At 44.3% G+C, this 27,511-nt stretch overlaps 4 protein-coding genes across 7 annotated transcripts; 3 read left to right on the top strand and 1 right to left on the bottom strand.

The window, feature by feature from the left end:
- The first annotated feature begins 757 nt into the window (after positions 1-757).
- On the top strand, positions 758-7,342 carry LOC306706179 (semaphorin-4E-like). 4 transcript variants are annotated; one of them, XM_079173129.1, is made up of 16 exons: positions 758-1,155; positions 1,255-1,285; positions 2,314-2,628; positions 2,779-2,924; positions 3,393-3,455; positions 3,541-3,639; positions 3,797-3,896; positions 3,987-4,097; positions 4,252-4,403; positions 4,587-4,765; positions 4,875-5,031; positions 5,204-5,426; positions 5,561-5,676; positions 5,797-5,954; positions 6,034-6,086; positions 6,222-7,342. In XM_079173129.1, the coding sequence occupies exons 3-16, from the start codon at positions 2,520-2,522 to the stop codon at positions 6,890-6,892; spliced, it is 2,337 nt and encodes a 778-aa protein (XP_079029255.1). In that variant the 5' UTR covers positions 758-1,155; positions 1,255-1,285; positions 2,314-2,519; the 3' UTR covers positions 6,893-7,342. The 4 variants fall into 4 exon arrangements, with proteins under 4 accessions (XP_079029255.1, XP_079029256.1, XP_079029254.1 ...); XM_079173130.1 differs by having other exon boundaries at positions 758-1,148; XM_079173128.1 differs by having other exon boundaries at positions 758-1,285.
- Positions 7,343-7,498: 156 nt separating this feature from the next.
- Positions 7,499-12,744, bottom strand: cactin. The gene is made up of 10 exons (XM_079173127.1): positions 12,415-12,744; positions 11,032-11,665; positions 10,805-10,900; positions 10,577-10,722; positions 10,255-10,417; positions 9,555-9,669; positions 9,198-9,390; positions 8,966-9,085; positions 8,505-8,842; positions 7,499-8,320 (listed from the first exon to the last, which is right to left on the bottom strand). The coding sequence occupies exons 1-10, from the start codon at positions 12,717-12,719 to the stop codon at positions 7,830-7,832; spliced, it is 2,601 nt and encodes an 866-aa protein (XP_079029253.1). The 5' UTR covers positions 12,720-12,744; the 3' UTR covers positions 7,499-7,829.
- Positions 12,745-13,410: 666 nt separating this feature from the next.
- On the top strand, positions 13,411-17,805 carry cdc34b (cell division cycle 34 homolog b). Its single transcript, XM_079173142.1, has 5 exons — positions 13,411-14,158; positions 14,394-14,480; positions 14,574-14,671; positions 15,734-15,868; positions 15,964-17,805. The coding sequence occupies exons 1-5, from the start codon at positions 13,979-13,981 to the stop codon at positions 16,172-16,174; spliced, it is 711 nt and encodes a 236-aa protein (XP_079029268.1). The 5' UTR covers positions 13,411-13,978; the 3' UTR covers positions 16,175-17,805.
- Positions 17,806-18,572: 767 nt separating this feature from the next.
- sirt6 (sirtuin 6) lies at positions 18,573-27,214 on the top strand. Its single transcript, XM_079173141.1, has 8 exons — positions 18,573-18,723; positions 19,897-20,024; positions 22,046-22,228; positions 23,969-24,028; positions 24,315-24,410; positions 24,502-24,582; positions 25,821-25,944; positions 26,099-27,214. The coding sequence occupies exons 1-8, from the start codon at positions 18,658-18,660 to the stop codon at positions 26,417-26,419; spliced, it is 1,059 nt and encodes a 352-aa protein (XP_079029267.1). The 5' UTR covers positions 18,573-18,657; the 3' UTR covers positions 26,420-27,214.
- Positions 27,215-27,511: the final 297 nt, after the last annotated feature.

Here is a 27,511-nt window from a genome sequence, read left to right on the forward strand (position 1 = left end):
ATTTACATTGAAAAAGGAAACAGTTTCTCCATATTTAATTATTTTTTTAAATAGATTACTTTAATCACTACATGAAACAACTACTCTTATTTAATTCTGAAACAAGCCACATTTCTCTTTATTCCTTAGTAGGCAAAATACTCTTCATTTTTTTAAATTGACATCTAATCCACCATTCTCTTTTTTATGATAATGTGCATTATTTTTTAAAATTGTAGTTATTTTGTCTTTTCTCCTGATTTGTGAAATTTGTTATATGAAAATAATGTAAATAAAAAAAGAGGACAAACAAAAACAGTAAATATGTCTGTTCTGTAAGATGGAGGGACTCGATGTCCACACATTAGACCCAAGATGTGTTTGATGTGGCCTGTATACATGCACTGCTCCATAAACCTGTGATGTGGACAAAATAACAGAAACAGAATTGGATTGCATATTTTGCGGGAGGTTATATTCTATCAACCAGAAATAAAATGTAATGGCTCCACTACATTTCATAAATTAGTATATGGTTAAGTATAATATTGTGTATAATACACATGTATATTTATATAATCCATCCTATGCATTGATAAGACACCATGCAGGACAGGCAACTCCCACAACACACCGCTAGGTCACGTTAGTCCATAACTCCTGTTTGTACATGTTGTTGCACAATTAAAAACAAAAAACGTGCCGAAACCCCCCCCCCCCCAGCTGCGTTTATCCTCAACCTCGACCATTCTGAATCAGCTGTGCCCTCCACCGACGGATACAAGTATACGAGGACAATGAAAACTTAATCAGATCTGAGATCAGCGTCTTACGCCGCCTCTACGGCCGTTTGAACAGAGTACCAAAAACAACCTGCGGGGCCAACGGCAGACATTCAGGTCCTCCTCACTCACCGCGGGATGTCTCTACAATAACGGATGACTGCTGTGGCTTTGAGAGGACCCGACAGAGACACACTGGCTGCCGAGTCGTATTCAGAGACACTTTTTCTGCGGTCTGAGGTTAGAGAACATAAACCTGCTGCAGCCGTTTTCAACGTCTACAACCTTAAAGGAAGTTGCGAGCTATAACGCGGATCGAAGTTTCACATTTCAGCGGACGTTGGGTAGTAACGTATGTGAGGGACTAATCACCGTCTTCAGCCGTTTGTGAGTGGTATGCGTTACTTTTACTACCAACCGGTTAGTTAATGAAAAGGTAATGGTTCAGACAAATTACGCTTAAACAGGTGTTGTGATTTTTTTTCCATGGAAGTCTCCGCAGTCTTGGGCGTGTCAGCGCGCAGGTAAGTGATTAACTTTGAGCGTCTTGACGGTTAACCGCTTGAGCTCGTGCACTTTGCCATTACTTCTGTGTGTGCGACAGCTTTTGTGGAAATTTGAGCTTAACGCGGTATAACATCTAGTAAAACTTAGTTTAAACAACACGTTTTATACTAATTAACTATAACAACTCGCAAGCTTTAATTGCACTAAGCTTAGTTTTTGACTCAACTGATTTCAGACCAACTTGAAATGCCTAAAGCCGAACTGGCCGAGAGCTTGTTCTTTGCTGGGGGACAATTGGCGCGTGTGTGTGTGTGTGTGTGTGTGTGTGTGTGTGTGTGTGCGTGTGCGTGCGGTAGTGTGTTTGCAGGAAGGCGTTGTATGTAGCTGGCTTTTGGCTCCCAGGGCCAAATATGTGAAACATGTTATCAGGGCTGCATTCTCTGACATGCCGAAGCTCATCCGTCAAACACGGCACACCTCTCTTGGGAAAGAAGCACCTAATGTGCACACCCACTCAGCAGGCTGTAGTAAACTGCTGGACGAAGCCATAGAAAACAAAGGCAGTTACTGTAATTAGAGAAGATGCAAACCCTGGGTTTAGTGGTAATGACGAGTCAAACCAACATATTTCCTGTGTGTGCAACTGCGCTTGCAACAAAATTGGTGCAAGAGCTCCTCTCTCATCTGCACAGTGCCTTGAGCGCTCTCTGTGAATCCCTCATTGTGTGCCTGTGTTTGGTGCTGCAGGAGAGCTGGAGTTGAAGTCCCTGCACCCTGCTGAATGCCTTTCATGGCCCTGCATTAACATCACTATGGCACTGACAGAATTACTGCCGACTTTAGCTCACTCTGCCCTTTCTGGCTGTTCCTCTGCTTCTTTTCTTCTCTCTCTCTCTTTTGTTTTTTAAACAAATTAAATGTTTCTCTTCGCATGCTTTCTTCATATTTGCCGTGTGATTTTACATTTTTTGAAGTCTCTTTTCTGTCAGGCCTCCTACGTCAGGTGAGCCCGATTGTGACACTCGTGCACCGTTGTGTCTTTCAGCCCTCCTCGGCGTCGTTTCTTTGGTCTGTGCCATCCATCTCACCATGGACAGCCCGCTGAGCGGGGCCAGTAAAGGGGCCCGTGCCCTTCACTCAGAACAGACCTCACCACGTCATAGATGCCGCTCGCCGTCTTTGCCCCCTGTATGAGTAACTGTTGAGGGAACAATAAAGCTTGAATTCCTCTTCGTCTGAACAAAAGAGGCCATGCATCCGCTGCTGCCCCTCTGTGTCTTTTGGCTGCTGCCCCTGGCTCGGACGCTGGAAGAAGACTCGCCACTGGACTGTGTCCCCCGTAGATCTGTGCCCTACCATAGTGAGTGTTGCTTTCTGTCTTGTGTAGTAACCTCGGCTTCCCGTGTGCCAACTTGCGTTGGCTCACGTGGCTGGAGTAAGCTCGGGCATCGGGAAACCGGGTTTCATCACCGGTAGGTTGCTGAGTTAATCATTCATCTTCTGCTTTTAGGCAACAATGGCCACCTGTTTCATGAGGAGGGAGTGTTCAACTACTCCACCATGCTGCTGAGAGAAGACCTTGACCTGCTGCTGCTGGGTGCCAGGGAGGCAGTGTATGCTCTCGACCTCAAGGACATCTCCAAGAAACTTGGTTCAGTAAGAGCACCGACGTTAACAGTGCAGCCAATTCTGATCGCAATACTCTGCAATTATCAGTGAATTTCTTGGCCCGGGGCTAAGGAATCTTTTAAGAGCAAACGTTAGTGTTGTGCCGGGCTGCCTGCGAGCCTTGGCAGGCAGACGGCTTTGCATTATGTTGTAACACCTTCTACACTTCAGATTCAATCAACACATACGAAAAACAAGTCGTTTGCTGACTCCAGCTGTTACACCTCCACCTCAGTTGCATCGGCAAGGACATTTTACCTGCTTGTAACACTCATATTATTATTTAGTAAAGGGTGTAAATGGTTAGAAGGGTTGCTTTGGGTGCCTTTGTGGCATGTCCTATACCTGCCCCATACCTTTCAACCGTCAAAGAAAGGCATGGTATATGCCGAAAGATACAAAGAAAAACACTTTAACTTGAAAAACAGAACTAAAATTTCTTTTTTACTCTTCCAGGTTAAATGGGAAGTGAGCCAACAGCAAGAAGATGAGTGCAAGAACAAAGGAAAAGATCCTGAGGTGAGCCCCTTCTTGGACTTCTGCTCTTGAAAATGTATTGCATATTGAGTAGATGTAGTCATTGCTTTTTAAAATGCATTTACAGACTCAGTGCAAGAACTATATCAGGATCCTGCATCGGACGGAGGATAATAGGATGTATGTGTGTGGAACCAATGCTTTTGATCCTGAGTGCGATTACATGGTGAGACAAATTCAGGGCCACGGTGCTCGTTTAGCTCTCTTCACATTCCATACTGTATACATTGATGCTGTGTAGTTTATTCCATCAAGATGATGTTTAAAAGAACTGTAGGATGTACAGACTTTGGGAGTTGCAGTGCCTCTGTTTGTCTGTGCAGTCCTACGCAAATGGAAAGCTGACCCTTGAGAAGAAAGGAGAGGACGGCAAAGGGAAGTGTCCCTTTGATCCGTTCCAGAGATATGCCTCCATCATGGTTGGTGAGTAGCAATTATACAACGGATGAGACGTTGAAGAAAAAACGGTTGACAATTCTAATCCACTGTGTCCAATCGGTCACGTCTTTCCAGAAAACAACCTGTACTCGGCCACTTCAATGAACTTTCTGGGCTCTCAACCCGTCCTGATGCGCAGCTCGCCCACCTCCATACGCACGGAGTTCAAGAGCTCCTGGCTTCATGGTACGATAGACAGATGTGTTCTTTTGTAAGATGCTACAGGAAGTGTATGCAAGGGCTTCCCTCTCTCTTTGAACTTGATTTGCTCAGTAGCTCAGTCAAAGTTGATGTTTTTGTCCCCCCCCCCCCTCTCTCTCTCTCTCTCTCTCTATGCCAGAGCCCAGCTTTGTTTCCATGACTCAGATGCCAGAGAGTTATATGAGTGAGGAGGGAGACGATGACAAGGTGTACCTGTTCTTCAGTGAGACAGCTGTGGAGTGCGACTGCTACAACAAACTGGTGGTTTCCCGCGTCGCCCGTGTCTGCAAGGTAAAAAAAAAAAGAGTTCACCCTGCGTGCACGTATTTTGTCGCAGCTCCATTTCCCAAAACGACAATAACGTATAAACGGCACTTCCTCAGTTGTGCTCATTCCGCCCTTTCCGACGCTTGATTGTGCATCCCCTTTGTCTTTGTGTTTTTCCACTTCGGCGTATGGTTTCTGTGCTCCCAGGGAGACCTCGGAGGTCAGAGGACCTTGCAGAAGAAATGGACGTCCTTCCTGAAGGCCAGGATGGACTGTCCGGTGCTGGAGTCCCAGCTGCCGTACATCATCCAGGACACTTACTACTTGTGTAACCCACAGCAGCACTGGAAGGACTGCTTGTTCTACGCCGTCTTCACACCACAGTCGTACGTTTGAATTGACAAACGTGTTTGTGTGTGTTTTGAGGGAGCGGGGTCTCTTTCTCTTTAATGGTCTTTGGCACACCACTTGGCTCACATCTTCTGTGTGTTTCAGGGGCACGTCGGACCTGTCTGCAGTGTGTGCGTACCGCGTGTCTGACATCAGCAGAGTGTTTGCGGAGGGGAAGTACAAGACCCCAGTCCCCGTAGAAACCTCTTTTGTTAAGTGGGTGATGTACAGTGGAGATGTGCCCGTCCCTCGGCCCGGATCTGTGAGTCTGCCCATTATTCAGTGTGTGTGTGTTGAAAACAAAGGCAAAAGGCAACTCTGTTGTTTTTTTTTGGGGGGGGGGGGGGGGGGGAGTATCCCAGTAGGAAACTGATTCCTTTTGTTCTCCGACTCTGTTCTCTCTTTTCTCTTTCTTTCCCCTCTTCTCCCGCCAGTGTATAGACAATGCGGCTCGTAAAGCGGGCATAAATCAGACCCTGGACCTCCCAGACCGGACCCTTCAATTTGTCAAAGATAAGCCCCTCATGGACCAACCTATCCAGCCAATAGGAGACAAGCCTCTTCTGGTGCGAAGGGGTGCTACATTCACCCGCATCATAGTCAACCAAGTGCAGGCAGCGGATGGAGAGAAGTACTCCGTGATGTTCATCGGCACAGGTATGTGTATCACACTGCCACTTCCTGTGTGTGTGTTTCACTTTGCTGCTTTTCCTAACTCTACATCAGTGATAAGCATCAGACCATATTTGCCAGCATGTAAATATAGCATGTGTCTGTTTTTATATGTAAAGAGGAAGGCACAATGCTGAAAGCGGTGAACTACGATGGAGAGATGTTCATCATAGAGGAGGTGCAACTCTTCAAGCCCCCAGAGCCAATCAAGATTTTGAAGTTTTCCAACGTCACGGTAATTTAAAACAACTATATAACTTTTAAATCACTATTCAAGTGTGCTCTCATCATATATTACAGTAAAACACCGACATCAGTGCCTTTGCTCTGTGTGTGATGAAACCGTTGTGTACAGGGTCAGCTCTACGCCGGCTCAGACTACGGAGCAGCACAGATGCCACTGGCCACCTGTGAGAGGTCCTCATCCTGTCTGGACTGTGTTCTAGCCAGAGACCCGTACTGCGGCTGGGACAAAGTTGTTCGGCAATGTGTTTTCCTTTCCGATTCACAGAGGTAGGCCGCTGTCCCAAGAGCAAGTGCTGCTACCGGTTCTATCCAAACTAAATTGTAATCATTGTATCTTTTGCTTCAGAGGACTAATCCAAAGTGTGAAAGAGGGCGATGCCTCTCTCTGCCCAGATGCAGGTGAGTTAGTGCACAGTGCACACCATTACGTAATTTTCCACTCCTTAAACATGAAAGAACCATAACTTCGGTTGATCGTGGGTTGTTAAAAATCGAAATGTGTTTTTATGTGAAGGACCTGTGTTTCGTTTTCAGACCCTGTGACGCCGATGAATCGGTCCATCTGGCCTCGGGGAAACCTGAATCTCCCATGCCCATCGCCTTCCAACCTGGCAAAAACCAGGTGGGAGCGGGACGGCAGCCCTCTGACGGAGTCTACTCGCCTTCAGTTTCTACCAGACGGCTCCGTGCTTATCCTCAACGCCACAGACTCCGACACCGGTCGGTACCGCTGCCTGTCCGTCGAGCGCCCCAAAGCGGACACGTATACATCTACTGTGGCCGAGTACCTGGTCAGCGTGGCTCCAGCAGGATCTGGCAATAGGAACGGGATCCTCCCCCAGGCCCGGATGGATGGCCCCTCTGTGGCTGGACTGCAGGCTTTAGTCGGGCTCCTTGTAGTTGCTCTTCTTGCCCTTTTGGCTTGGAACTTTTACAAAGGCCACCTTCCGCTGCCCTGGAAGTGCGCAAAGAAGAATGCCGAGCAATCCCAGGAGACCCACGAGCAGGGTGGTCTGGACGCCTACCAGGATGCAGCGAGGTGTGCACCGGCAGAGGACAAGGGCCTGGTGTCGGGAGCAAACAACGGCAGCAGTGCCAACCACACGGGGAGGGAGGCGGCCTTCAGCGCGGCGGAGGAGGGGAGCGACAGCCCAAAAGTCACTCTGCCATCTCTCCAGTATATTGATGACGAGTCAGTAATTTGAAAAATGGCGACCGCGTTACTGTATTCAGTTTCCCCATTCAGCGCCGCGGAAGTTTGAGAACTTTGTTTCTGGGCAGAACTTTTGGATTCATCAGTTCAGCTGTAACGTTTGCGTTGAATGCTCAATGAGAGCGTAAAACATTCTGAGTGGTTGAAACTTGAAGCCACCAAAAGATTCTATGAAATGATTTTTTTAATGATGAGACATTTTGATTTCTGCTTTACTTCTGTGTGTTTTTACAATTGTGCGTACATTTAAGTGTTTTAGCTTCCTACTAATTGTTAAATCCCATTATTGATTTGAAATATCTTCAATCTAAATATATTTAGACATATCTTAGATTGGTAGGATTTTCACAGGGAGATGTGAAATAGCTGAAATTGAGCCATTTTATTTCTAACCACTAGCTGCCAGGACTTTGTTTTATTGCATTAAATATTTTCTACCTGGTCCCTCGAGTTGCGTCAGTGCATCTAAATATTGCCAACAGGGTTTACTAGTTTTCAAACAAGACTGGACTTGCCAAGAATGTGAAGAACAGATGTGGAAGATAGCAGCAGTTATGAATCATCTTTGTACTTTAGTGTACGTGATCCAGTCTCTTTGTGAAGACGGACCACGTTTCAGAAGTTCAATGTTTTAACTCTAACTCTCAAATGAAATGTTTTAACACGACAGAAAACCATCAACCAATGGAAACTTGCAAAGAGTAAAAAGGGGGAAAAAAATCTTTAATGTGTAATTTTCTGACTACATTACAAATTACTTTTTCAGACAACAGTACAGAAGAATTTGTATCTTTAACAAACTGCTTTTTGGTGTTTAGAGCAGCTAAAAACAACTAAACAAAGTACATCGACTGTACAGCCCACATAATAAAGCAAGTATGGTTAACACCCTGCAGCCGGGGGTTTTGGTCCATCCTGGTCTGTGGCCCCTATCTCCTGTAGCGGTACCTCTTGAAGTGGAACCACAGCTGGAAGATGCCATTGGAGAACTGACAGCGGAAGCCATGTCGGTGAGAGTACTCCCACTCCCTGTTTACGATCTTAAAGGCGATGTCCTCGTACGGAGGGCCGGCGTGGAACCGTAAGATCCCGAAGTCCTTGTTGTCGGGACTGGGCTCGAGGAAGTACTGCGGCGTGGAGCGCTTGTCGATCAGGTCCGGGTAGAAGATGTTGAACTTGTAACCCTGGACGATCTTGGGTGGGGGGTTGTCGAAGTCGTAATGGGTCTGGTTATATTTGTTCCACTCGAAGCCGGTGTGGACCCTGTTAAAGAAGCGGGGTTTCCTGGGACGGTATTTGTCCGCCCAGAGGTACATCTTCCCAGTGACGGGAAACTCCACGCTGAACTGGGCCTCGTCGTTGCCCATGCCCTGTTTAGCGCGACGTACGAACACGTCCTCGGCGCTCTCGCTGGCATCGCCTGATGGAGAGGTCAAAGAAGCAACAGTGGGTGAGATGGGGGAGAAACAATACATATATCACATACTTACAAACCCATTCCTCGACTTTCTTTTTACAAATACTGTATTTTTCATAATTTGACCAGTTTTCTGACTGATTTCGAAGCTTTTAATGTGTTTCTGTGGCTGTTGATAATCTCATACCTGTGACTTGTAGCTGTTGACGCGCTAACTCCAGCCTGTGCGCGTCCTCCTCCGGCGTGGTCGTGTGCGAGTCCAGCGGGAGCTCGGAGGACGTGAGCAGCGGGGGGCTGTAGCGCCCGGAGTCGTACTCCGCCTGACTCTGCTGGATCAAGTCCTCCTCCGTCAGCACGGCCTCCACCACCTCACCCTCTTTCTCGCCCTCTTTCTTGTCACCCTTGTCTCCTCCGTCCTCATCTTGGTTTCCTGCCGAGGATGTTGACGGACCTGCTTCCTCTTCGGTTTCTTTGTTCTTATTTCTGGAGGATGAAGATTGACCAGGCTCCTCTGTTGTGATCCCCCTTTTTGTTTTTGAAACACAGAAGTGAGAATTGATACATTGTCAGATGAAAGTTGGACGTCAGGTCAGCCTTTGTGTCCCCCCAGTTTCAGAATGTGTATTGTGTCGTTTCGAGGCAACTTACTCATCCTCAGTCCTCGTCTCCTCTTTGATGATGGGGAACAGAGGTTCACTTTCCACCCCTTGTTCCTGTTTCAGCTTGAACAGCTTCTGACGCAACACATCTTGATGTCTCTCTCTCAGCCTGGGACATAAAATTTAGGTAATTTTACACACACTTCTCCACGGTCTGTAAGCCAAATGTGGAACTGATTAAAACAGCATAAACACAGTAAGGGTTCCCCCCACATTGGTACCTTGCCCTGGACATGTAGACTCTGACTTGCTGCAGCAGACTCTCCCAGTAACCGACGTCGAGATTGGATCCTCCAGCCCGGATCTTTGTCTCAATGTTCAGGTGCAGCGCCTGCAGCTGGCTGTACGTCTTTCCTTTGAACACCGTCTGGACGTCAATGCTCACAGCTGTGTTGATGCCCTCGCGACGATCACCTGAGAAATCAAAAGATTCCGTAGAAGATAAAAGGGGAAAAGTGTGGTTGAACATGTTGCACATAAAGTACACAGAGACGGCTACAAGTTGAGTTATTAGTCAGAGGAGCACTGCTGCAAAATGTAACTTCACACGTAAAAACAAAGCAGGGACAATCACGTACCTGGTCCTTTCCCAGAAGCCTCCAGTTTTCTCAGTTTGCTGATCTCGTCCTCGGTGATGGTCGTCATGTCTCTCCAGAAGTCCACGTTCTTCCCTTGCTCCAACTCCATGTACACCTACCAGCACAACAACACTCAGTTAACCACAAGGAGATGGAGCGCTTGTGAAGAACAACAACAGGTGTGAAGCACACGTGAAGTCTACACTTTGGGCTGAGTGATCGTTCATGATCAATGATGTGTCTGCTTTTCATCTTAAATACTTTTTTTTTAAATGTTGTGATTTGGTGCCCCTCGGTGGCAGTTAACAGAAAAAGACAACGGCAGACGGATCTAACTCAGGGACAGTAAGATGAATCTGTTGAAAGCATCACAGACTGCACCACCAGAATAATTCTAACGATGCTGTAATCACATACAAATATCTAAATATAATGGCTATAACTTGCACAATTAATGTTAACGTTAAGGTGATTACAGCAGATTGTCCAACCGGTAAGAAAGTGATGCAATCAGAATCAGAATCTCGAGTTTGTTTATTTGAACGTGACGCGTTTTATGTGCGTTAACTTCACATTTTACAAGAGTAAAACGAGGCTCAAATCTTGTTCCTACATTACTACATCTCCCCTATAAAAGCGACCTCTGTGATTCGAGATATTTTAAGGTCTTTTACACTTCGACGTACACACAACCTCGTACCTTAATGTCCTCCAGCAGGTCGTCCATGTCGGTGACCGTCAGCCCGTTGAGAAAGGTATACGGCTCGTGCATCTCCACGGCGAGATCGTCGTCTTCCGCACTGATGTACTTCGCCAACAGGTCAATAGGTTTGGCGCGACCATCACGGATTCGGATCTTAGACCTGGACACGCAATACACACACAACACTGTGAGTCAGCGGGTACACTATAATTATCAGGAAACACTGGAACTTAACTGGAATTGTAGAAGAAACCCGAACAGCAGCAGAAATCCTCTGACGTGAAAAGAGGATATACAGCAATCGTGGATGCACACTTACCTCAATTTGGCCTGGTGCAGGTGGAAGTTGTCCTCCTGTTCAGCCCAGGTCTTGAAATGCTCCGCCTCCTTTTCTCTCTGAAGCATCTCCAGCTCCGTCTCCCTCATGGCCTTCTCTCGCTCCCTCTCCAGACGCAGCTGTTTTACCTGCATACGCAACGTTAGGTTAATAAAACGGCCGTTACTCATAACTCTGTAACATTATACTGCCACAAAATACAGCTCATACCTTCTGCAGCTCTCTGCGGTTCTCCTCTTGGATGCATTTGTTCCTGTCTTTAAGATCTTTTTCTCCCAGATGGCCGATGCCTTTCTTATCCAACGCCTGGAGAAAAAAGAAAACACAAAACGAGATTCTCAGAGCTGGGACAGGAAACTTTCCAAAAAATCTGGGGCTGCATACAAATTTACAGTAACAACTCATCAAATGCTGTTGGAAACTGCTCCTCAGCTCACCTTCTGCCATTTGAATGTGCCCAATAAGTTGTTGTCGCCAAAGGGATTGTCTGCGTTGGTGTATCCCATGTACTCTTCGCTCCAGCCCATCTTCTCTCTCCTTTTCTTCTCCTTTGTTTCCTTCTTCGTCAGTCTCCTGGCCCTCTTCTCCTCTGGTGTCTCCAGCGCTTTCATCATCTCCCTCTGGTTTTTCTTGTCCTCCTTTTCTTTGACCACTCGGCCCCCGTGATCAGACTCTGAGCTGTCGGACGACTCGGGTGAACTGGAGCGCTGCCTCCCTCTGTCTCTGTCGGCCATCTCTCTGCTTCTCTCGCTCCTCCCTTGCTCCCTGTCTTCACTCCTCTTCCTGCGCTCTTGGCCTTTGTCTCCATCTCCTTTCCTTTCCTTGTCTCTGTTGCTGCTCTCCCGCCTCTCACTATCTCTGTCTTTATCTCTGTCTTGCTCCCTCCTCGGTCTGTCTCTGGTTGGACTCCCTCTGTCAGGGCTTCTGCGCGTTCTACTTTCTGTGTCGCTGCTTCCATCATGGGAGTCAGAGCTGGACTGGGACCGTTCCCTCCTCTTCTCTCGAGACGCTCCTCTCCGGTTCTCCATTTCCTTTCTCGGCCTCCTCACTTTGGGATCACCTGAATCAGAACTGAGACAGAAAAAAGGTGATTTAGTACATTTCCACTCCTGGATGGAGACTAAATGAATACATGCGTTCTTTACTCTTGAATGACCGAGATGGTATGAGCTGTGCGGTATTCAGTTTGTGGCAGAATCATTTTGAGTTGATAGGTTAACCGTCTAAAACCTAGATCCAGATGCAACAGAAACTGATTGACAATTAGGGACACGGTTAATATATACAAGTTTTCTTTGTTTACATACATATGCATGTGTTATACTGGATCATTGCTTACAATGGAAGTTGCATAAACAAAAATGGTTGCTGGTTTGGGTAAATTGAACTCTGCAAACCAGTACACCTGAGGGTACCTGTGTTTAATACTCCTGTTTCATATGTTTTAATTGTTGTTGATTGTTTTAAATACCTCCGCAGTATCGATACTGAGAGGTTTAAGTAGGGGAAGTAAACAAAACGGAACTGGATGATGGTATAGCGTGCATGTTTGAGTGTTCGTGTTATGGAAAGGTGTAACACTAAGGCTGTTAATTCGCACAATCCTTAAAGTACCAAAAAATGATGTGGGACACATTCGCTCCGTGTACAACTAAATTCGCGGATTAACACGAGCGTTATTTTTTCTAGTGTATTCAAATCCATGAGCTCGTGACATAATGTCAACCAGCATTACCATTACAACAGGTCGACTCGAGCCGCAAAACGTGGCGAACACCCAAAACCAACCAACTAGCACCAGACAGCAAAGACAAAGTTACCTCGATGAGCGAGCCCTGGACTTGCTGCTGGGTCGGTGTGGTCCTCGCCTCCTGTCGCCCTCCGAGTCGCTCCTGGAACCCGGACGGTCCCTGTGTTGAGGCCCACGTCGGTCAGGAGAGCCATCGCTGGAGTTCCTGCTGCCCGAGCGTCCCCGTCCACGGGCGGTTCTTTTCGAATCCAAAGACCGACTGCGGCGTCTCCTTTCCTCCGGAGATCGAGACCTGCTGACTCTGGGTCGGGTTCGCCGATCCCGGCTCCGACTTCTGGACTTAGAGCGGGACCGACGTCGTGATTTCGAACCCATCACGAACTTTCCGTCAATGCGGGGGTCCTACGTGCACCCGGTCGCGTAAATAACAGGTAACAAAGAAAACGGTTGGCTGTCTTCACACGGTGTAACGTTTATCTGTGTGTTTGTAAAACATGTAATGACGTAAATATACGTCCATTTGATTCCCGTGTGAAAGCTGCGTGTTAAATTGTCTGGTCTCAGAATATATTGATCCGACAGGCAGCAGGAAGCCACTTTAAAGAGGCTTTCTACCAAATGGCGCATATTTCAGACGTCACGAGTAAAGATTGAGAAAACAAATTATAATACATACAATCCGATTAATTTCAGTACGTATAGTGCACGGGGCATCTACAATCAATGTAACACCATTGTAATATGTTGTTTTGGTAAAACAACGTGAGAGTGAAATTAGGTCAAAGCTGCTTTTCAGAAACACAAACAACATTCATATGTTCGTGACGTCAGGCAAATGTAGTTGTGTCCGTTCACTCTTAAAACAATATATATTAAATATGGTGACATATCAACCACTTTACCGTTGTTAACGTTTTCTTCCCATAAACAACTATTGTTATACACTATTGTGTGGCTTTCTTTCTTGCTTGTACGGTTAAAAGTCGTGTTTGTGGATGAGGCGCGGACTACAAATCCCAGACTACATAAGGCGCCATTGCCCGTGTTAAGGGGAGAGAAGACTCCTTTCAGCAACATTCTTCTTTACCCGTTCTCCTGTTCGGCCGTTTTAAACTACACTTCTGACTTGTCGTCAGAGTTTGTGTTCGCTAGCATTTCGGATCAGTAGTTGTGTTTCCTGCTCCAGTCTGACTCTCGTGCGGAGTTATAAACTATTGACGCGGAGGTAAACTGGTCTTCAGCTGGTCCGTGAGGCTTGTGAGCTAGTTTACATTAGCCAGCAGCTACCAGTAGATTTACGGCTTATATCCGCGGCTGCCCTGTCGGGGTAGATCAACTAAAGCTGGAGGCGCTGGTCAGCCACAATGGTTTGGTCAGTTCACCAATTTCTACGTATTGATCGCACTTGTAAATAATTCACCAGATTGTTTTGGGGGGGGGGGGGAAATCAACGCAACCTTTGTTTGACTTATGCGCAGCCCGTCTGGTTTGGCCTGTTTCATTGTCTCCGAACGTCGAAAACAGACAGGTGTTTTTTTTTAGTTGTTGTTTTGAGGGCTCGTGGGGGTAAACTCGTGTAAACAACCCGGGTCAGCTGTTGACTCCACATAATCTCGAAAGCTACCTAGTTCAGTATGGCGCAACACACTCATGTAGCCAGTTCACAGAAAGCACTCATGTTGGAAATGAAGAGCCTCCAGGAGGAGCCCGTCGAGGGATTCAAGATCACACTGGTGGACGAGGCTGACATGTACAACTGGGAAGTGGCCATTTTCGGGCCCCCAAACACTCATTATGAAGGGGGCTATTTTAAGGTAAGAATACGACTTTATTGTCCACTAAGGTGGCACATCTAGCAGATCATTAAAACATACACACACACACCACACATTAAACACAGCATTTATAGTATGAATTCTTTAAATATTACACATCACATAATCTACATGGAAAAACTTGCATGACAATGAAATATGTGACAATCAAGTGTGTCAGTAAAATGTGTATTTTGTAGTAATACAGTGTTCAACCACATGTTGTGTGTCCCAGGCTCGGATCAAGTTCCCTATAGACTACCCTTACTCCCCACCTGCCTTCCGGTTCCTCACCAAGATGTGGCACCCCAACATCTATGAGGTAACATGTCAAACCCTGATCCCATTTCATTTCATTCGACGTGTTACACGATGAATCTCCTAACACAAAGGAGTTGCTTTCCTCTGTTTTTAGAATGGAGACGTGTGCATCTCTATTTTGCACCCTCCAGTGGACGACCCGCAGAGCGGAGAGCTGCCTTCAGAGAGGTGGAATCCCACCCAGAATGTCCGGTTAGCACTCCCCCCTTCAATATCTCTCCTCGCGTGTGTCTCCTTTCTGGGTGCCTCCCTTCTTTGTCTTCTCTCAGCCACCTCAGTGATTGACCTGACACACACCCTTATCACATGACACGTGTCTTCAGTGGCGTCCCTTCAGTACCACATGTGTGTAATGCGACCTGTTTTTGGCCACTGCTGTCATTAGATGTCTCCCTGTGTTTGTTGGGTAGTTGCGCAATATTTGTATATCCGTAAAATGTGGAGGCGTTACCAAGCAGTTAGAAAAAGTATAAATATTATGGTGGATTTGTGTCAGAGCTCCATTTTCACCAAATTATTTATCAAACAATAATTTATTAAGAGCTACGACGTCAAGAAATTCTCCATCACGGCTAAAAATACATGCTGTGCTTAACTGAAAACCACTTGAACTTATGATAAAAATACATTTCAAAATGATTATGTATTCTTCAATAGAGCAACTCATAGTGTGTGGAACATTTGGATATTAGTTTACATTTATATATGATTAAAATGATCAACACCGTGTCAAATACGTGGGAATTAAATGTATAATAGTATGTAGTATCTGTGAATGAGTCACATATGGTGATAATAACTTTCCTCAAGGGAACAATAACTAACTAATAATAACTAACTAAGACCTCAATAATAAACATATAGTTACATTAAAAAGATCCAACAAAAACTGGCCATTATAAGCTTCTTATATAATCGTTGTATATTGTATAATATAGTTATAATCGTTGATGAATACTGTACATTAATACACTCTTAAAAATATCCCTATAGCTGCGTACACCTCCATTAAAGTATGTTATAAGCAATTCTTTAAATGTTTGTATGCGGATCATCATAAATGTGGGATTTCATGTTAGGTGTTATTTATTAGTTGATGGATATACAAATAACAAATAACATGTTCACATTTCATAATCAAATATACAATTCACGTGTTTATATCCTGTTGAAAAATTGCAATATTTTCCATTTTATATCATTATAATTTATGTATATATATTAATATTTTTTCACCTTTTTGTTCCCTTCCAGGACGATTTTGCTGAGTGTGATCTCGCTGCTGAATGAACCCAACACCTTCTCCCCCGCCAACGTGGACGCCTCCGTCATGTACCGCAAATGGAGGGACAGCAGAGGCAAGGACCGGGAATACGTAGAGATCATCAGGTAAACACTCGAACTCGCAAAGAGTCGGCCACGTTTTTAAAAAGCCTCTTTGCCAAGTGCCGGTCGTCCTACGTCTTCTTCACTTTCTCCCTCAGAAAACAGGTGTTGGCCACCAAGGCAGAAGCTGAGCGCGACGGCGTGAAGGTGCCCACCACGCTGGCCGAGTACTGCGTCCGCACGCGGGCCCCGGCCACCGACGAAGGCTCCGACCTCTTCTATGACTATTACTACGACGACGACGACGTGGACGGCGAGGACGGCGACTGCTGCTACGACGAAGACGACTCGGGCAACGAGGAGTCGTGACGTGCTTTTTAAACGGCACCTCCAACCGTGGCTGACACACGCTACCCGTTTGTTTTTTTTTCTGTCTGGGTTGCCGGAAAATCTCGGGTCGACACCCAAGAAAGATTTGAAGCTTCCCACTTCTAAACCAATGAAAAGAGCTGTTTTTGTTTCTCCAGGGTCGAAAATCGATGCACTGTTATAGAGGGGTCAGAACTAGTCAGATTTGCACCAGCACAAAAGTCACCAGTTTCCTCCGTTATCATTTTCATTATCACCTAAAACCTTACTGTCAGAGAATATTACTTCTTCCTCTTGAGTCGTCCCGTCTCCTGTACAGTACACAGTGTTGTGGGGTTAATACCACTTTTAACAATCGCAACATTTGCACTGGTGCAAACACCTCCAAACTTTACTCAGCATCTCTCTCTCTCTCGCTCTCGCTCTCTCTCTCTCTCGCATATCTTTATTTCCCTAATTGTAACCGGGCGTTGCTCACCAGTAGATTGACGAACAACCTACTGCAAACCCATTGAATCGGACATTTCCCAGTTTCACAATCTGCCCAGGCTTCGATATATGACGGGATGTCACAGGACAATGTTTTCAAAGTTCTTGTGCATGCCGGAACACGATCGGAAGCTTTTCGTCCCTTTGTACCGATGGACCGCTGACCTACATCGGGATCCGTATTCAGCTCGCTGAGAAGAAAGACTAGTGTTGACCGGGATGCCAGAGAACTTTGTGTCTGGAGGACCGGCTGGCAAAGCTGAGTCAGTGGGTCAAACCCTCACGTGAACAGTTTTGGTAACAAGAAACTGATCTTTTGCTGTGTTTTCTTCTGGTTACTGTTGGATGTGTTTCTGTGTCATTTTGAGTGTGGGGTTATGTTATTTGAAGTAGCTCAGATTTAATAGTTAATGTAGGGAAGTTATTCGGGGGGGGGGCAGAACTAATTACTGATCAGAAATGTATTTTCTGCTTTGCTCTCTGAGAGGCCTGACGGAGCCAAAGACATGAAGCAGTGAAAACGAAAAGCCCAAACTGTTGTGTTCTTGTCTTTGGTTGCTCTCTTGAAGGCTTCGTTATTTTAGTCTTCTTTCTTTGGTTTGACATTACGCCTGCAATCCTTTGCTAGCAATGATTCATGTGATGAGATTTGGTTTGATTGGCAAAAAAAAAAATTGCTTCTATAGGAAAAGTGTCTGTCAAAAAGTGTTGTTGCAGTATCGGTCAGAATTATCAACGTTTTTCAGCCCCTGAAGTGAAAGAACGAGGCCGTCATGTTCTGTTTTCATTTCTATTCTTTGTGTCAGCAGAGAGTCGACAGGTTTTGATTTCATTTTAGAGTGCATGGGTCTTTTTTTGTGTATTTTTGCATCTGCAATATTGTTTGTTGAATTAACTCAAATTAGGACTTCATACTGAATTTCTCAGGATAATGAATTGCATAATGACAAAACAATTAATACACGAGTCTATTTTACTCTTTTAGGTGGTCTTCAGAGTTGGTTTACAGCTTCAACAGGAACCATAACTGATATGCACATGTAGCTGTATGTATGATTGCCGTATTGTTTTATTCACCTCTGTTTTATTTTTTATTTTCGGCTATTTAAACTGAAAAATAAAGATTTATTGGGAAAAAAAACAGTCTTGCAGTGCTTGGATTGGTTGCATTTTCAATTTTGGCTATTAAAACTGTCTATTTTGTAATAGTTCTGTACATTAACTTTTCATTTTCTTTTAGACAGATTTGAAAGGTGAATCTTCACATTTCAGCATTCTTCTGTAACTATGTTGCATATGTATATATGATAACAGGCCCGTTTGTCTATAGATATGACTATCTGGCATGTTAGTGGTTATCTTTATAATGTAGGAAATCTATTAGTAACTCAGAATAATATGATTCTATCATGATTGTGAAGGCCCGGTGCTGCATTCAGGTCACACGGGAAAATTGGTTATTATCATCATAGTTTAAAGCCACAGCCTTCTGAGTGAATACTTTTTTGAAGCCCTGAGGATATCGTGCCCAACTTGCTGTATTTTTGGTTTATACGTCTGATATATATGTCCACCATAAGCTGTGAAGCTTCACAGATTCAAATAGAGTTCATAAAGAGAGTAAAAAAGCTCAAAATGCTGCATTAGGAGTAGGCCGAGGCATGGGACTGGGCCTTCCTGACAGGCACTTCATAAACTTAAGATACATTTAAGTTTGTGTTTTCGCCACAGTATGTCCAGCTTTGCATTGCACGATTTGTGAAGTCCAGCTTTATAACGGGATGTTATGTGAAAAGTAAACATTCTTCGATAGTCTGTTTCCGGGTGATGTCGCGCATTTTCCCCACTCTGTTGAACGCAGCTCACGTTGTCGCTTAGAGATGACGTCAGCCAAACAACACGATTAAACAAACGCCTGTGAGCTTATTCATCTCTACGATACAGGAACAACGTCCTACACAACAATAATAAAAGACACGATACCAGCACCAGCCATGTCTGTGAACTATGCTGCTGGCCTCTCACCGTACGCAGACAAAGGAGTGTGTGGACTTCCTGAGGTAAAATAAATCTACTGTGAGCTAACGTTGTGTGGTTAGCTTCAGGTTAGCCATGGTGTCTGCTTCACGTTCATTCTTTAGGATGATACATTGACAAAATATAATTAAAATACATTTGAGTAGCAATACGTCGATATATAATATCCTCCATGATAAGTAGAGGTTCTGCTTTCACGTGTTTACCGAAGAAAACTTAAATAAATGTTAGCCAGCAGCAGAAAGCCCTTTAAGCATCACCGTTACTGGTCTTTGTTAAGAATGGGTCCATTCAGAGTTTTACATTAATTCGCTCACGTGCAATCAACGTTTTAACGTTAGCTGCTCCAGGTGGTAGCTCAGCTAGCATTGTGTGGTATTTTTCCCCTGTAATGTGTATGTTAAATATTGTCTGCAAAAAAGCTACTGTCCCCAGTTTGGTGTTGTAATTTTACGTTTTACAAATGAGATTTAAGGAGAGGCCCAATCTAGGGCTTAAACAGTATGAAGATGCTACCTATACATCAAAACTGTACACTGATTAAAGTGAATATATTGTATTACTTTCCACCCTAAAGATAATGTGACACTCTGTTACATCTTCTGTCTTCAAAGCTGTTCCATGTTTAGTAAAAGCTCTGCTCGGGTACAACAGTAATTCACCTGTCACTTAAAAATAGAAGACAATAACAGGAAATGGCAGAAGGGAACATGTGAGGTGCAGAACATTACAAGTTATCCAACGTGAAAGACGCAGGAAGCGCAAAATCCAGTGCAAAGTTTCTTCAATGATTACACTTCTGAAGTTGTAGTAGCTCGTATCCCACTGGACACACTTTAAATTCAAACAGTTTGCTTACGGGAAAAGACACTACGTTAAAACTGCAACACAAAACAAGATATTCACATGTGTGTTTGTTATTGTGAACATTCGTACTTGTTCTCTATTGACGAGCTGCGTAACTGTGACTGCTTTGGTCTTTTTTGGCTTCAGTTCAAACTGAACAGGGAATCTCTTCTCCTGCAGAACCTTCACGCCGACATTGTTTAGATGAAATACTGTGTGAACGCCCCCCCCCCCCCTCTCCACACCCGTGTCGTTCCCAAATGCTCCTGATATTTAGGCATTGCTTCAGGAATTATGTGATATTTGATTGTGCCAGCTGTTTTAAACTGATGTCTGCTGCTGTGTGGCAGGTGTTTGACGGTCCTGAGGAGCTGAAGGTGAAGGTGGAGACCCTCGCCCAGTTGGTAAAAGAATCTCAATACTTGGTTGTCCACTCTGGAGCCGGAATCAGCACCTCAACAGGCATCCCTGACTTCAGGTGAGGCACAAACAAAGTCACCACTGCCATTTCACAAGCGCACACTTCCTTTCTCTCTGAACCATGTTGCTTTTTATGTTCTCGGGTTGTACAGGTATGTACGTCCATCCCATCCTCTTTAACGCGATATCTAACGCTCCTCTTGAGTTCATTTCTTCAAATTTTGCCCAAACATCCACCTTGACTCAAGGAGGAACTGATCAGGTTTTGGTGGTCAAAGGTCACCGTGACCTCACAATACAAATTTTGGGCCATAAGTCTGGAATTCAAATGCTAATTATGACAATTTAACACAAATGTCACGTAGGATAACATGATGAAGTGATAATATTGTGGACAGACATGGATGTAAACTGTAAATTGACTGGTTGGCGGAGACGTACAACCACAAGGTGGTATTTCTAGTTAATGTTTATTACAATGCTCTTGTGCTTATGTGCATTTAGCTTCCATAGATTTTACTTTTACTGTGAAAAGCAGCCAGTGCAAAATATATGCAACGTAAGTTCACCTCTACGCAAAATATACGTAGGAATAGAAACCTTCCTTTTAGGATGTTTTAATTGATTTCAAATTGACTTAATTTAGGCTGGAATCGTAATCATACAGCTTATTATTAAGGTCCAAAAAAACAATATAAAGTGATTCTAAAATCTCAGAATTGCTGGTGAATCAACAATACAATCTGATGAAACTGTCAACTTCCAAAAGTGTCTCTGACAGAGAATTACAGTCATTCTGGAGACAAACAAACCGTGGAGCGAGAAGAAAATCACTCTTTAACTGCAAAGTACCGTTCCAGAGATTTGGTATCTTTGAAAGATTATAATAATGTGATAACGTAGTGGAGAAGTTACTGCCTACCTTTCCTCAGCAGAAATCTGCGTAATGATTATATTAATATATATATATATATATATATATATATATATTATAATGGATTATATAAAATATGTATATGAAAATGTCCCCACTGCGGGACTAATAAAGGATTATCTTATTTTATAACATCGCGAGTCTGAAGATTACTTGTGGACAACTACCAACTTCATGCCACAGCATCTAATACAAAATACTGTTTTCAAATAAACTGCATAATCAGTGAATCCAGGCCAGAAATGACACAATGTGAATCTTCACTTCGCCTCCTGCTCTCTCTTGTAGTACCACTGTATGAGCAGATGAGGGCAGTACTCCAGCTCTTTGTAAAACAATATCACACACTTTCTTATAGCTCCAGGCTCAGTGTGTGTTCTTCCGTAATAGTGCGAGAATCTCCTTTGATACTCTGCAGACACGTATTCTTCCGTAATAGCCGAGCTGTGGCACAGAAGATGGAGAACTTTTCACTCATTCATTGAATTCATTCTGGTGTGACTGTCAGATATTTACAAGTGAGAATTCATATATATATATATATATTTGTATATGTTTGCTGGAGACCTGACTAATTCATATTTGATTGGTCTTTCCGTCAGTCAGGTAGAGTCGACCTTTGACGGCGATATGATTACATCAGGCACACCAACACACAGTATATTCCCACTGCTGCCATGCGCACACACACACACACACACACTTTCCCCAGCTGACAGGTACAAATTCAGCCCCTGGGGTTGATATTATTGACGACATTTAACTTCTATACACCTGCTGTGTAATAAGTGACGTACAGGCCACTCCGATGATGCCGGTGCGTCTTTGAACTGGTCTTGGCTGAGGGGACAATGATTGGTGTTGAGAGATGATGCTGTGTTGAGGATTCACTGGATGCGTTCGCTCATCTGATGCATAAAGATAAGTTGTGTATCCTCGAGGTAACTGTTGGGGTTTCAAACAGCAGTACTGACAGGTCCGCTGCTTTCATCCCTCATTTAGACACAAAACTCCTCCTCTTAGATGTTTTGATGCTCAACCATGAATACATACCCATTCCCCACGCACCAGTGGTAGACACGAAATGCCTCCAACCTGTCCACTCCTGATTATAGTCCTCTCTTCATCACTGAACTCTCTTCCAGGGGTCCAAAAGGTGTGTGGACGTTAGAAGAAAAGGGTGAGTCACCTCACTTTGAAACCACATTTGAAGATGCCCGACCCAGCTTGACTCACATGGCCCTCCTGGGGCTGCAGAGGGCCGGCTACCTCAAGTATCTCATCAGCCAGAACGTGGACGGCCTACACGTCCGATCAGGCTTCCCCAGGTAACCCCGCCTCCTGTTCTGTAACATGACGTACACACAAGTAGATGTTTGGATCACAATAGTCTCTAACATTCCTACGCAGCCCACTGGAGTCTAATTACACAAATAGTAGCCCATAATAATTGTAAACAACTTATTTTCCCGTCTCCTCTGCTCCGTTGCACTGCTTCAGAATGACTGTAGGGGAAACACTGATTAGTTTAGAATGAATATTTATGCAAAATATCTTTGATTTAGGATTTGAATGTCAACGCTATGAATGAAGCTTCAAACTATTCGGTACACACGGTACCTTTTCAAAGCAGTATTGTGTTTTTCCCCACAGCGAAATAAGATCTAAATGCAACACTGTTGGGCTGAAAACAATTATTTTCAGAATTGAATAATCTGCTTGTTTCAGTGTTGCAAGTACTGGAATTTTCATTTATCTATAAATCATTTGGTCTATAAAACTTTTAAACTATTAAACAATGAATTGATTGTCAAAATAGTTGTCAATTGATTTTCAGTTGATTGATTAATCGTAACAGCTCTACAACACATATTATCACCTAAAGCTATTCAGCCCACAGAGCAACATTAGCATTTTGGATCCACCTTTCTAACTGCTCCACTATTTGAACCAGCTCTGCTAACTTTGTGCCGGTCAGGCAACGTGTAGTCGTCTTTAAGAGCTTGTTTTCTAAAAACCGCTGCTGCTGGAAACGAGGTGGATGAGAGCAGTGAGAGTGAACCAAAACGTTGAGATCGCGGACCTGAAAACCAAAACAATGGGCTGGAAGACGCTAAAGAGCAGCGCTGAGTTTAGGGGAACTGCAGAGCCGGGGATAAATCACTCTGGATTGTTCACTGCAAGTCACCTTTTTCCAATTTAAATGTAGTCCGTTGACCTAATGTTAGTATAAAAATACTCATTAGTGCACCTTTAAAGGCGTATCATCCCATCAAACACTGTATGACTGCAGCAAAGTTCTCCATATATGTGAGAGGAAAAGGTTCTCCATATGTAAATATGTGTTAGCATGTAGATCACATCGCTGTGCAGAGTGATTTTGAGTTGAAGCAGAGCGAGTGGAGAGGATGTGAGGTATTTATTCAGAAGATGCAGTGAATTCCTTAATGTGGAGGAAACAACCGCACTATAGTTAGTTTTATCTTTACTCATTTCTCATATACAAACACAAATATATATACAGCATTGTAAGTTGTGTGAGATAACCATATTGTTGTTGAATATGAAGCTGCTGCTTTGTGATAACAGCTGGACCAGCGCCAGAAATGAGGAGCTCTTTAAATGCAGCTCCAGTGAGTTCAAGCGAGACTCGAGTGTAGTGGGACATGTTTGTTCCGTCTCCGGACTAACCGAAGGCCAAGAATCCAATTCTTCATTCAGCACGTAAATCCGTCCGTTACGCGTAGCAGAAGACTTGTTTTCCCCGGAAGCCATTTTCTTTCCTCTACACTCCATCTGTCAGGTGTTTTTTTTTAAGATGAGGCCAGAAAGCGAAACGGTAATTCTCTGAGGAAATCATTGAGGCGGCGGACAAACTGGTGAAGTGAACTGGTTGTCAAAAATCAGCGAAGATGCTGAGTGGAATGCAGAAATTGATATATTGAGGCCTCTGAATATTAATCGGAGAGGGAGAGAGGGACTGCAGAAGAGTTCTGTGGAAGAGTCTGGACGTCCATTTCTGGAGACGATTAAAAAACCCATGAAATATGATCTTTTGAATCTTCTAGGGATGTGTTATCAGAGCTTCATGGAAACATGTTTGTGGAGGAGTGTGAGAAGTGTGGCAGGTATGTACACACACACACACACACACACACACACACACACACACACACACACACATACACATTTTGATCCTAAACTGTTCGTACAAACTGCAAATGATGTGCAATTAAGTCTCCGATACCCGTAAAGAGCGTTTCCAGAATCCTGTTGAGTCCACATCTTGCAGACAGTTGTCTGGTCGATCTAATAGAGTCGATACTATCTTGGTTATGTGCATGAACTCCTGCGCGTAACTAAAGCTGCTCTGGTCGGACAGACGCGTGACCTGTAGGAGTCTTGGTTTTCTAGGCAGTACGTCAGAGAGAAGGTGATCGGCGTGATGGGACTGAAGCCCACAGGACGTCACTGCGATGTGGTGCGATCCAGAGGACTCCGAGCCTGCAGGTGACTCATGCTTTCACTGCATTTTGTAATATCCAGTAATGAACTACAATCCATTTATCAGTATCACAGAGGATTCTTTTTACCAAAACAGAGGGAAGCTGATCAGCACTATACTGGACTGGGAGGATGCTCTTCCTGACACAGACCTGAACAAAGCAGAGGATGCCAGCAGGTGAGACAAATAGAATCCTTTATTATACTCTTATCATACTGTTATTATTCTATTGTCTGTTTTGGGTTTGATTCAGTATTTGTCTTGATAACCCGGTTACACACAGCACATTCTCTTATCGATCCTGATATTCCTGTTTCATGTCACGTGTCATAGTTCAAACGTGTCCTGCGAATTGAAAAATGAGTATTTATGTGTTGGATGTATTTGCTTTAGCTTTCTGTCAGCGGCCTGATATGAAAATGCTTCACAGTCTGCTTTAACGTTACCATGTCTCTCTTTTTAATGTTCCTGTCAATGTTTCCATGTAATCCTTCAACCCCAACAAGGGTTTACTGTGCGTCTACCAAACGGCAAGATGAATTGAATGTTTGTGTTTCACCTTGATGTAACCAGTGACCATCAATAGATGCATATTAGCATTTAAACTACAAAGACGAGCTTTGGAGCTCTAACTGTGTGATGTGTTGTGTACTTGTAGAACTGGAGCTGCTGTGTTTAGGCTCTTTCATTCATTATGACCCAGCGCAGTGAGCAGTGGAGTGTGTACTGAAACAGCAGAAAACATCTTGGGCCTCTCATGTATCACCATTACATCTGAGTCACAGCGCTAAGCATCCGTTTCTCTAAAAGAAAAAGCAGTCTTTTAAATCATTTTACAACACGTATGGCTGTTCTCAAGGTGTTTCAAGGATCCTTAAAGAAAGAAATGCATTATTTTCCTCATATCGTCTGAATATACTTTCAGTCTCGATAAGCATCTATAAGTTTCCTCTGATTGGCTCGTGAGAAGAATACGCTGCATCTTTGCAAAGATAGTTCTCTGGCCGCGGTGTATTCTGATGAGTCTGCATGAAGGGGAAGCAAATGTGAATGGCTTGTTGAATCCAGGAGGCCAATGAAAAACTGTCTGGGTCGTCTTATTTCACAGCTTGTGGGTGGGTAGGATCTCCAGATGCCCAAATGTGTGAGCACAAGCACTGATAAAGGGAGTTTTTAATGATATATGTTGAAAAAAAGTTGCAATTACTTTTGACTGACGTTGCGATATGATTTGCTATGTTAGAGGGAATGGTAATCATTACATCTTTATAATAATTTGAACATGCTTTTTGAGGGGATCTGTACCAAACAAAGATGTTGTCTTGTCTTTTCTCACGACCAAACATTTCTACCTGCATTGGAAACTCAGCGACTCCCTTCATTTAAGGACATATTTTCCTACTGTCTGCCCACAGACGAGCCGACCTGGCGCTGACGCTCGGCACCTCCCTGCAGATCAAACCCAGCGGAGACCTTCCTCTTCTCACCAAGCGCAAAGGAGGAAAACTGGCCATCGTGAACCTGCAGCCCACGAAACACGTCAGTCCCATTAACGCACCACCACCTGACACACACGTGTGTGTGTGTGTGTGGAAACATAAGATGGCAACATTGTGTTTACGTTCTGCTCGTGTGCCCTGTCCGGCATCTCCAGGTTCGCCGCTTCACCGTCGTACATTTTCTGTTTTTGTAGGACAAGCACGCGCACCTGCTTATCCACAGCTACGTGGACGATGTCATGAAACAGCTGATGGAGCTGCTGGGATTGGACATCCCAAAGTGGGAGGGTCCGACTGTCTGCGAGAGCTCCGAAGCCACCGCTGAGTCCACCACCGATGTCAAACCGCCACGCGCAGTCACAGCGAAGAAGAAGAAGGTGAAAAGGGAGCTGGTTAAGGAGGAGAGGAAAGGAGACACGACGGCACTAACAGACGATGGGAGTGTTAAGGAGGAGACGGTCCCCGTAAAGAGGGAGAGAGCGGACTCCCCGGCCGAGTTAAAAGAGGAGAAATAGCCTCAGGTAACACAAACCCGTCCAGAAATAGACTTTACAACAAAAAGGGGGCTCGGTTTGATCCGTTTGAGTGCAACGATTCTTCTCCTCTGACACGCTCTGGAGCAAAGACTCTTTATTACCACAGCGGGTTTTTTTTTTTTTTACAGCCACGATACACAGCGACATGAAACTGACTCCTCATCTGAAGGCTCAAAAGTTGAACACCCGATAAAGTAAAATTAGCTACGTGATTGTGTCCAGAGTAGAAGGATGACTTCTCATAATGTGGATGTTTGAGTGGTGATTTCTTTTTCATTTCTGGTCCAACAACATGCCTTAATTAAGAGTACATTTACTAATACATGGCTCAACTCTGGGCTTTATTTTGCTTTGAGAACCAGACTTTAACAGACAAGACCGGATCTGGAGCACACGGTTATAAATAACGCTTCTAATAAGGTGTGTACGGTTTTTATTTATAACCGTGCGCTCCAGATCTCATCACTCCAGATCTCATCCCTCCAGATCTCGCCTTTTAAAAGACGCCGCGGTTCGACGCTTCATGGAGTGAGCATCTCTCATTGTACAGATGAGTTCCCTTCCTCTGGCGAGATGTATAATTCCAACTGATGTTGTACATTGATGCAGCGCCTGCTGCTGCATGGCTATAAATGGACCACAATCACACTGTACGTTTCTAGGAACATGGTTTTATCTCAGGGGGGAAAAAATAAGCATTGTACTCTGAGGGGAAAAGTCACTTTACTGTTTTTTTTATATATATACATGACTTTTGGCAATAAACACAATAAGTTCCTGGTAGAACCTCCTGTGTATATGCGCTGTATGTTGGGTACTGTCTAGCAGTGACCTAGTTACAAATGTCAACATTTCAAAGGACATGGAGACTGCATGCGTTTGTTTACTTGAGATAATGGTACGAAACCTCATTAACATCTCCCATGGGTACACATTTGAACACTTATAAAATGTAATTATGCGTCGCTGCTTTGTGACTTCCTTCTAAAAGCCATGGAAGGAGGACCAAATGCCAACAAAAACCCACAACGGGGAACCGGTGTTTGGAGATGATTACTGCAGTAAACACGT

This window comes from Pholis gunnellus (assembly GCF_910591455.1).
Source record: "Pholis gunnellus genome assembly, chromosome: 14".
Classification (NCBI taxonomy): Eukaryota; Metazoa; Chordata; class Actinopteri; order Perciformes; family Pholidae; genus Pholis; species Pholis gunnellus.